Below are 11,063 nucleotides of genomic sequence, written 5' to 3'. Positions count from 1 at the left end.
AATACATGAGAAGTGCGAAGTGTTAAACCAAATCAATTATCGTTTTCAAGGCATGTGTCTATCGTCATTCCGATTTGTAAAGGATTACATTTATTGATTAGTAATATCGTATCGACGTACAAGGTTAGGCATGGATTTTCTTCATGACCCCTTCGTCACTTGGATCATAACCCACAAAGTTAGCCATATCCAATTAGGATGCATGGTTTTGGACACCTCAGCAAGATTGGAATCACTAAAAAGCATGTGGAGGCACAGTGAGGCACAAATCCAACATTTAGTATTAAAAAAAAAAAAGGGATGGTAAGATGAACCTTGCAATTGCAACCAACATGTCACTCACCCAAAGAATGACATTAAATTAATGAATTTGATATACATATTCCTTCACAGCTAAGTTAAGATACCCAAATGGTGGTGCTTTGGACTAGGACCAAAAAAAAAAAGGTTTGTAGATTTTTTTTTGCTTTATCTCTTTTGGCAAGTTTTGAGCTTTAGAAAAGGATGAAGCACCTGAAGAGGAAGAAGAAGAACAACTTGGCTTTTGGGATGTGATGTGTTGCATGGCTGATTAAAGGCCATCGATGAATGATAAAGTGGGAGCATAAGGTAGTGGTTGCTTTTTTTTGCTAATTCCACTCCTTTCCTCCCCCACCAAAATGTGCCAAGTACAGTGACCACATGTAGCAATCCCAATGCCCTTTGCCCTCAAATCTCTCTTTGGGGAAAAAATTGGTGGGGACCATAGAGCATATGAATCATTCACTACAAGATCATAAGGTTTACATACACGTAAGGCTAAGGAGAATAGTCTAGAAAGTCATAAATTTTTTGCACTTTTATCAATTCAGTCTTGAATCCTTTAATTGTGCTAATTTAGTCCTAAACATTTTCATGAAAATTGCTGACGTGGGCGATTTAGAAAATGTCCTAATATTTTGTCTATTTTATTTTAATTTATTTTCTTTACAATTGCCGGAGTGCCATTGCCGACCACGATTGTAAAAATAGCAAAGAAAATAAAAAATTAAAATATAAGTTAAAAAATCTTGAAATATTATTGAAAATTATCCACATCGGTGTCGGCCGTGCCACGTTGGACGGCTGATGTCTATGTCATGATTGGCAAAACGTGAAAATATTTAGAACTCAATTGGCACATTTAAAATGTTTAACACTGAATTGATAAAAGTGCAACAAATTTAGAGTTTTTCAATAATGTTTTCCGTAGGACTAGCTAGCTCAGCTAGCATGGGCACATCTTCTATCATCATTTATTCAAAATACATGAAACGCAACTAATCTTTACTCTGCTATGCAAAACATACATCTATTTTCGAAAAAAACATGAATACGCTCCCTTGACTCCATAGAATCGAACATTCGTTCGCGAAATTTTTATTTCTCCTTACAAAAATTTACCTTGCTCATATTCTCGCACCATTTTTTTTTTTTTTGTTGTTGTCATTTTAACTCTACCCAACAAAGCCCAAACTCCAACCCCCTGATTCCTCCGCCACCGCCGCCGCATATGGGGTTCTCGATCCAAGTTTCCCCACGGCGCTCGCAACCTCATTGCCACATGGCTTGAGAGAGAGAGAGACTCAACCTGAGGGGAGAGAGTGAGAGAAGGGGGGAGGTTGTGCACGAGTCTAGGGCTCTGTTTGGCGGTGATTCCGATTCTATGTTTCTGTTCTCAAAAACAAAAATGGATTAAAAACATGTTTGGTAATGACAAAAAAAATGATTTTGATTCTGGTCCCGGGAACACTTTTGGACCACTTTTCAGAAGCAAAAAAAAAATGATTCCGGTGTTTTGAAACACTTTTGAGGATCACTTTTTTGTACAATATACTTATGAATTATCCCTCATACTTATAATTAAAATTTTAATATAAAATGGCATTATTTAAAAAAAAGTCCACGTGGATTTTCAACTTTACATAAATTAAAATTCAATTTTAAAAATTGCTAAAAACTAATTTTCTTAAATTAAAAATTTTATTTAACGTAAATTTAATAACAAAAAATTTAAAAATTTAAGAAATGGGGGACATAAAAAATATTTAAATTTTTAATTTAATAATTAAAAAAATAAAAAAATTAAGATTGAAAAAAGCTAAAATTTTGAAAAAAAATTTCTCGTCACCGGATTCTTCCCCTCCCCCCCTTTTTTTTAAAAAAAAATTATTTTTTTATAAAATTTTAAGCGTATATTTAAATTCAATTTATATTTATATTTATATTTATATTTAAAAAGTAGTTTTAAGAAAAATTTTAAATCTAATTTATTTTTTTATATTAAGAGACCCCTAATACACATGTTTTTTTTTTCAAATTTTTATCTATTTTATTTTTATTCTAATTAAGTTTGTATTCTTTTATTTCCTATTATGTTTTTTCAACTTTTATCTTTTTTTTTAATTAAAAACTGGACCCAACCCTCCGCGTCGCGAACTAAATCTCCACTTTTTCTCCATTTTTCAAGCCGCACAAAAAATTTGTCGAGTCGGGTGAAAAAAAAATCAATGTAATTGAGTTGCAAGTCTTATAAGCTTATCCAATGTGAAATTACAAGAGTGTAAAACTATAGACGGTTGCACAATGAGGGACTTTTCTTTCATTTTCTTTTTTTTTGGTAATCAATCTAAAAGTCACAAGAAATAATAACAAACAAATGATTTAGACAAATTCTATAAATGTAATACGAATTACTTTTCAAACAATATAAACGACTACATACTCATGATAAATCGACAAACGAATTGGGAACGAAAATTTTGTTACTTTTTCTATTTTTTGCTCCATAATCACTATTTGATTATTTTCCCTATTCTTTGCCATCAAATGTGATTATATAATTATTTATTTAAATGACAAATTGGGAACGAAAATTTTGTGCAGCTACCAAACGCGTTTCTATTCCAAGACCAAAAATTTTAAACAGTTACCAAACGCATTTTGATTCTCAAAAAATCATCTAGGGAACACAATAAAAAAAAGTGATTTTAATCAGAATCATTTTTTGGGAACAGAATCACTGCCAAACAGAGCCTATGTCTTTGGTATTTCTATATTGCAGAAAGTAGCTGCGCCGGTGCACCCTGGCGATTGGAATTGGTAACGAGAAGTGGCCTTTGAGGCCATTAACGAAGCTAAAGCGGAATGTCGCCAAGTGTTAGATGGGCCTTGTCTCCAACCGGCGCGTCTCTCTACTGGGCCTTACATAAACGATTGATTGGGCCGTGGCATACCTTCTCGAAAAGCCTTGGCCCGCCATGCCGAAAATGTCTGTCGGGACATCGGCAACATTGATAGGCCCGATCAATGGGACGCTTCTTTTGGGAGCTTCATCCACGTGAAAAGGGCCCGGCTGCAATTCTCGAAGAGGGGACCGACCAGCCCCACACTACCGAACCGGCTATTCTCAAGAATAGAAACAGTTAATGCAATGCATCCAAGGTAGAAGAATCACTCTCCAAATCAGCAAACTTACACTTGTGATTCTGATTTCTCAACATTCATCCGCATCTAATTAAGGAATCGAACAACATATAATTTATACTTATTCGCAGATCCGACTTTAAAGGTTCTCGGCGGATATTTAATAGCATGAACGCTGATTCGTCTCGGTTCTCTTCGTTTTTTGGTGTTAAGACCTCTCTCTCGAGGTATCTACCGTCGGTGAAAAAATCGAGCATAAACTCACCTTCCCCGAGTGATACTTAGCTCCTCGGCTGACTCAAACTAGACGTCGATGTGGATCAAAATCAAATCCATTTAAAAGGCGAAAACCTAGCCCAACCTCCAAGAACATCAATGCCATTTATTAAGATCGTCAGACTATATTAATTACATACAACCTAAATTGAACTGCGCATCCGCAGGCTGGCTTCCTAGATATGTAGCCCCTCTTTGTCCGAATCAGCAAACACTGGGCTATGGATAACCACAGTCATAAATGGATAAAAGACCATATCATTCGGGGCTCTGTTTATTTCACGAAAAAATAAATAACTTTAAAAATATTTTCTTAAAAATGATCGCTTACATCGGTTGAAATAATTAATCAGAAGCGATATTCTTGTGGAAAATATTTTTCAAATTATTTATTATTTGCGAAATAAACGGAGCTCCTTAATAACAACCTAAATATTAGCTTATCCTTTGTGACGGATTCCCCATGTTTTTGCCAAAAATATTCTCGATTTCCTTATCATTTGTCATCTTCTTGAAATCTGTTTTCTTAATAACCAAACTCTTGTCATTTGTCAAAAAAAAAAAAAAAGTTCAAAACGATTAGATAAAATGCACGATGTCTTTCTGTGAACTTCAAGGTTTCGATTTATCGCATGAAAAACTCGTTTTTGATCCGCACGCCGTTCAATTTGATCGCTCGCATTCGCGTGGTAGAAAATGGATAAAAATTGGTGAAAAGAATTAAGAAAAAGCTCGGTAATCCGCATGCCGTAAAAAAATAGTTAATATTCACACGGCAGTAATCGGTAAGTTACGCATAAATTGTTAGAAATTAAGTGTCCGTTGGCTTTTCTTGTCAGTTTTTGACGCTTACTAACTTTACCAGAGAACAATAGAGTTATTCTAAAACTAGCTTGAAGGAAGAAAAGCAGAGAAAGGATTCAACTTTTTAGCGTTCGAAATTCAACGTCAATTTACTATACGCGCCTTAAATTGTCAATCATCTATTTATATGAACTTCTAAAGTGGACTTTGACATTTGACCTCATAATGGCATTGGACCTTCATGAAAGGATCCGCAAGAAATTCCAGAAATCGCCTCAACAAAGTAAGCCTGTGTCGTTATGGCATCGTCGGTAGTGGTAATCACACACTCGTCATTTAAGAAGAGATCCGTGGATGCATCCAAGTAAGATGATCTGCGGTCAACCACCGAATCACACATTATCATTAGCGATAAACACATGTTGACATCAGAGATGCTGCGGATACCATTGAAACTGGAGACAAAGTGCTTATTTATTGAAACTCCTAGATCGGGGGAGAAAATCTCTCGGATTTAAAATCGAGAGACCCGCGTTGGACTTAGGCCTATCACAATACTCGTCAATTAAAACCGACACTGGAGGCCATTTAAACTCGAGTCGAGTTAAAAATTCAAACAATTAACTTCGACAAAAGTTATATGCGGTATTTTCCATACTCGTCGGCACAAAATTATGTGAAACTAATTCGAAGGCTCTTATTTTTCTCTTTACCCTACCGATCGAGAAAATCGACCACGTCCGACGATCTCGATCGATCGACTACGTGATCTCGGATTAGCTCGACCCGTTTGCGCGGCTGGCTGAAGCACTCGGGGAATCATGCTACTAACGACGTTGGGCCTATTATGTCGCGTTCATAATCGTGGCAAGCTCGAAGCGAGTGGCATGAACCGTAATTAAGTGGAAGGGCGGGGGTAGATCTAGATGGGTCAAGCGGGCCCAACCTAACCCCCCGAAACGGCCGTTTTGCCGCGTGGCTCTCCTCCCGAGACGAGACCACACTCAACTGGACGGATGGTGTGCATGGTCAAATGTGCTCACGTTGTTTTCGCCTTGCGGGCAAGTGATTTACATAAAATTAAACAATAATTTATTTATTTTTACTTTTTTTTTTGCCTTTTGGATTTAAAAAAATAATAATAATAACACGAGTCTTCTACAGATTCGCTTCCCTTGCCGTTGACTCGAGCAGTTAGTTATTTGCTAAAAATCAAGATATATATATTTTAAAAAAGTAACATAGACTCAAGGTCCAAATATCAATCTAATCCTCAAGAATTATGCTAGTCATATACATGATCGGTTGATTCTACCACGGTCTATACTGGAAATCGTGACCTCTTTTTATATACTTCGATGTCGGTACAAGATGTTGTCCCACTTACGCTTTGAAAATCGATCAATCGTCTAAGTGAATAGGGATACCCGGCCCCGTATGCTTAAAATTCATCCGTCATTTCATCCTTGGGGGGGTAAACACAGTCTCAAAATACCCTTGACCCTTCTACCCTCCTACACCCTGGCCAGGTCCGAGCCGCAATCCAAGGGGGCGGGCGTTTCGGATCGAGATCCCGAAAAAATCCAAATAAGGATTGAGATTTGGATTTGGATTAGGATTAGGATTAGTAACCGAATGGATGTAGCGAGAAAGAAGGGCTCGCGTAGGGATCGCATGGTTTCTTCTTAACATAAATCTTGTTGAATTATCCGCTAATTGTGTTTTTTTTTAATGATTTTTTTGTTGTTCGTGTTTAGTAATTTTGAGCGCAGATAATGTACGGATAATGTAGGGATAATGAGATTTTTTTTTTTTTGAAGAGGGAGTTAGTTACGAAAGATGAGAGTCGTACCCGTTTTTCTGCTCCGTCGGATTTCGCACTCCCAACTGAAACTCCATCTCTCTCTCTCTCCTCCGCTTTCTCTCTCCTCCCCTTATATATATGTACACTCACACTGCACTAACACGCAGCTCGCACCGATCATCAGCACCAGAGTCGATACCGAGGCGCTTCTCTCTCGTCGCTCTCTCTGTCTCTCTCTCTCTAGCTCGCTCGCTCGCTCGCGAAGTAAAGCGAAGATGGTGACGGCTGAAGCAGCCAGGAACGTGGTCGGCATTATAGGTAATCTGCGCATCTCGTTTTGTCGGTCGTCGGCGTTGTTAGGGTTCCGTAATGTCGCTGCGTGAATCTGTCTGTGATAGTTTGCGACCGGTGCCGGATTTGCGTTCCGCTTCGCGCTATACTTTCACATCTTTAGGCTGTACAGTGATCGTATCCTCCGTTTTTTGTTGCTGTCGTTTTGACTGTTCTGAAGAGAGTGCGATAAGCTCGCTCGGGAGCTGGCCAGCTAGCTTTTTGCCAAAACAATCGTCGTACATGTGTTGAGCAAAAGGCCGACGCCATAAATGCTCTGATCGGAGAGAGCAATGCGATGGTCTCGCTAGCTTGGTGGAATTTTTTTTTATTTTTTTTTGTGTGTGTTTATCCTGGATCGTTTGTCTGGGACTGGATTTCAAACCATTGTCGTCATGCATTCTGTAATTTTCCGGTTCTCGATGAAGATGAAACGCAAAGTTGAAGGTGCGATAATAAAGGAAACAATACAAACTGCAACTGGATCAGATAAAAACGTTGCTGCGATATATTACGACTCTTGTGCTGGAATTCATGAATTTCATTCTGATAATCTCCCTCCGACTGTGATTTTTATGGGGAGGGTTTATTTACTTTTGTCTTTTCTTTTTTCACTGCGCAGGGAACGTCATATCTTTCTTCCTCTTCGCCTCGCCATGGTAAACTTTAGCTCACCTTCTTGTATTTTTTTTTTATTTTTTTGCCTCGTACGGATTATGTAGATGATTGTTATTTAATTCTTTTAACATGCATTACTATGCCATCCCGCCTAATTAGTCCTGTAAAACAGAGTGGTTTATAGAAGTAGAGCCATCTCGATTTGTGAGTGTGGCGTACCACAAAAGAGTATTTGGATCATCCAGGATCTTATACATTGAATGTGGTTGGACCCACTAGATCTACTGAGATGGATGCACTTTCTTGTATGTGTCACCCACATCTAATACTTTGTTCTTCGTTTTGCGACACCAAAGAACAAGAAAAATAGAAAAGCAATCCTTCAGACACATGCCCGTATGCCGAATCCTGAAGATTGTACCCTAGAGTGAGCTTAATTAGATAAATAGTCTTGTAAAAGCAATGAAATGAGTCTGTCATTAAGTGAATGTTCATAAAAGATCATCGGACTTGGTGATTATGTTACATCAAGTAAAAATGACACTCGAAGCTAGGGCGGAGTTCTGCAATTTTAGGAGTTGGCCCAAAATTACTCTAGCTCTGGGACCACTATAGTATGCTCAAATTGAACTTTGCTATAGAGAACCCTGTATTAGATGTTTTTCTAGGTTAAGTAATCCAATAATGTTATCTGTACGGTGCTTTCAATTAATAAGGTTTCTATATTTGTTTTGCTTTGCAGTCCAACGTTTTATAGAATCATAAAGAACAAGTCGGTGGAGGAATTTCAGGTGTATCCTTACCTTTTTACTGTGTTGAACTGCATCTTCTGGATTATCTACGGCTTGCCCTTTGTCCATCCTGATAGCCTCCTCGTCGTCACCATCAACGGCGTCGGGCTTGTCATGGAGCTCATCTACCTATGCATTTTCTTTACCTATGCTCCAAATAAGGGAAGGGTATGTGCTCGTTATGTCTTTGAGCTTTATCTGTTCATTTATTTTGTTATCTGGGTTCTTCGAGATTTACCTTCAAAACTGTCTGACCAATAGCTTTTCTACTTATACTATGCTATCTGCATGGAAGTATATTGCAATAAACTGATAAAAGTTCCAGTTACGCATTTCAAGTTTCTGTACAATATTTGTATACTTTCTGTCCCTAAATTCAAATTTATTCACATAAACGTCGTTGGCATACAGTAATCATAGATGCACTGTAGTTAGTCTTGCTTTTTTCCCACTTAATTTGGCATTTATTTAGTTTGCTGCTGCTCTCGTAAAGTTTTTCTAGTCAAACATCAGTGACCATGTTCTGTCCTATCCATGTAACATTCATCCAACAAACTGGAATGTGTCACTTTATCTTAGTTTCCGGTCAATGTACCTTAAGTCAGGGCACCTTAGTTTTATATACCGTTCTCTAGAAACTACAATGTCCAAATTTTGCGTTATACAAACACTCATTACGTCCTAGGCAATTTGACAAATTTCAGAAAATTACAATTGATGATGGTAAATTGGTAATTATCATATGCTAATACTCGCTCCTCCTTTGCAGAAGAAGGTAGTCTATTGGCTCTGCGGGGAAGTCGTCTTCATCGCTGTGGTGTCGTTGGTGGTCCTGCTGGTTTTCCACGATCATAACAGAAGAATCCTCGCCTTTGGAATCATCTGCGACGTGTTCAACATCATAATGTACGGCTCTCCTCTTATTATCATGGTACGTACACATCCATCCCCCTTCCCTCGTTGTAAACTAAATCCTTAGTTCATCAGTTCCGGCAAATGCTAACCCTTTCATTGTTTTTTTGCCTCTTTCTCTACCTTTGTCTACTGCAGAAAAAAGTGATCACCACCAAGAGTGTGGAGTACATGCCCTTCTATCTCTCCCTAGCCAACTTTCTTAATGGCTGCGTGTGGACCGCGTATGCCCTCATCAAGCTCGACATCTTCATTCTGGTAATTGAAACAAAATTATTTCTGTTTTCAACCCTTTTACTTTTGAAGTCAAGACGCGTGAGAATGTAACGAAACCACTGAATACAAGAATTAACTTGGGAACAACAACCCTGCAGATTAGCAACGGTCTTGGGGCGCTTGCCGCTACGGCGCAGCTCATACTCTACGGTTGCTACTTTAGGTCCACGCCGAGGGACGAGAAGGTCGTCGATGCGAAGGCTCCTCAAATCCAGCTCGCTGTTTCTGATGGACCAGGTAGAGTGTGATGGAGGAACATTACCCCAACTCCACAACACCCCCCACAACTGCTGCTCTCTGTCTAAAAAATTCTGGGCACTTGTCTTATGTTTATAGCCGCTTCCTTTTTTGTTTTTCTGCATTAAGCTAGGGCTGAGTTGAGGAAAGGGAACTCGTCGTAGCAGTGAGTAAACGTTAGGTTTTTTTGACTCTCGTTTGGGAACCTGATGGTGGCAACCTGTCAGGTTCGTATCTTCTAAGTCAAGAAGTGAACATGACTCGTGTTCGCATTTTTGCTTTTCAATGCTTTGAAAATTTGTGGGTGGTTTTTCAACCGGAGAAGGTAACGATGGGTTGGCCCAACACGTTTCTTTCAGAGTTGCGCATACCATTCGCGTGTTCCCAATTCTCGTTGTATTCTTTCAACGCAACCTCATCATGGAGTTGGGCCAGAATAAGAGAAATATGATCATAGCAAAAGGCCCAGCTCAGGCTGAGCCGCTCAGCCCAACACGACCCGTCCATACTCATCAACTCAAATCTTCTCGTCCTTCCAGCCTTTTTTTAATCTCTCAGTTAACTGGGCAAAATTTGGGATAATGAAACAAACCCAATATATATGAAAAGTGAACAGAAACACAAGGAACCTTGGAAAAGTGAAAGAGCTACTGAGTGCAGGGACGACGGCACCGACGTCCCTGGTCCTCTCGGACGCAATGGTGAACGGTTGTCGACCCGCCTCCGACTCCAACAAGAGTTGGTAGATGGTCGTCATGGTCTCCAAATATGCATGTTTTCTTGATTCCGATCATTGTGAAAATCATTCTTCACTTTTCTTTAACTATAAAATACCCTCACATTTTTTATATTCATTTACTAGTTAGGCTTCATGATACATTCCATAAGCTACGGAACAAAGTAAATCCCAAAGACTGATAGATAAAAGGGCTCAATTGCTTTGTAAGTACTCTTCGGCTTTCATAACCCAAAATCCCTTTTCACATTTCAAAACATACAATTCGCATCTCCTCATCCTAAACAGACGCACTTGCCTGCATGTAACCCCGAAAACCAACACCCAAACCCCTTTCCCACTCTCTTTCCTTGCCCTTTCCGTCGCCTCACCGGTAGCAGCACAAAGTAACAACAATTGGAGCGTCTGTCGGCTCAACGCACTCTAATGCTCCGTTTATTTATCGAGAAAATGAATAATTTGAAATATATTTTCTTAAAAACGACCGCATGTATCGCTTTAAATAATTAATAAATGAAAAATATTGTCATTACCGACAACAACTTTTGTCTAGATATTTGCGTAAACGATGAAAATATATTTCACTTTTATATTATTGTAAGTAACATAAGTGATATTTTTTGAAAAATATCTTTCAAATCACTCAATTTTTTTGAGAAAAAAAAAAAAAGGCTCAGATACCCTTACCTCGTGTCCGCGCCCCTCCACCAGCATCCCTATCTCTATCTGTGGCCCTGTGAGCTCGCGGTTAAGCCCGTGGATTGTGGTTGCCAAGGCCATGCATTGGGAGGGCCATGGCTGGTCGCAAGCCTCTGTGACAGGCTGTTGAGCCCCA

At 38.9% G+C, this 11,063-nt stretch overlaps 1 protein-coding gene across 1 annotated transcript; it reads left to right on the top strand.

Moving 5' to 3' along the window:
- The first annotated feature begins 6,442 nt into the window (after positions 1 to 6,442).
- Positions 6,443 to 9,850, top strand: LOC115741196 (bidirectional sugar transporter SWEET4-like). Its single transcript, XM_030674962.2, has 6 exons — positions 6,443 to 6,646; positions 7,281 to 7,317; positions 8,019 to 8,235; positions 8,837 to 8,998; positions 9,118 to 9,237; positions 9,354 to 9,850. The coding sequence occupies exons 1-6, from the start codon at positions 6,604 to 6,606 to the stop codon at positions 9,501 to 9,503; spliced, it is 729 nt and encodes a 242-aa protein (XP_030530822.1). The 5' UTR covers positions 6,443 to 6,603; the 3' UTR covers positions 9,504 to 9,850.
- Positions 9,851 to 11,063: the final 1,213 nt, after the last annotated feature.

This window comes from Rhodamnia argentea, chromosome 8 (assembly GCF_020921035.1).
Source record: "Rhodamnia argentea isolate NSW1041297 chromosome 8, ASM2092103v1, whole genome shotgun sequence".
NCBI lineage: Eukaryota > Viridiplantae > Streptophyta > Magnoliopsida > Myrtales > Myrtaceae > Rhodamnia > Rhodamnia argentea.
The sequence above is the reverse complement of the archived record's forward strand: the minus strand, read 5'-3'. Positions and strand labels throughout refer to the sequence as shown.

Excerpts from the sequence above, each read along its gene's own strand:
- LOC115741196 (XM_030674962.2), top strand. The coding sequence starts at position 6,604 with ATGGTGACGGCTGAAGCAGCCAGGAACGTGGTCGGCATTATAG. Across the intron at positions 8,236-8,836 it reads ATGCTCCAAATAAGGGAAGG|AAGAAGGTAGTCTATTGGCT; the intron begins GTATGTGCTCGT and ends CCTCCTTTGCAG. Across the intron at positions 9,238-9,353 it reads AGCTCGACATCTTCATTCTG|ATTAGCAACGGTCTTGGGGC; the intron begins GTAATTGAAACA and ends ACAACCCTGCAG.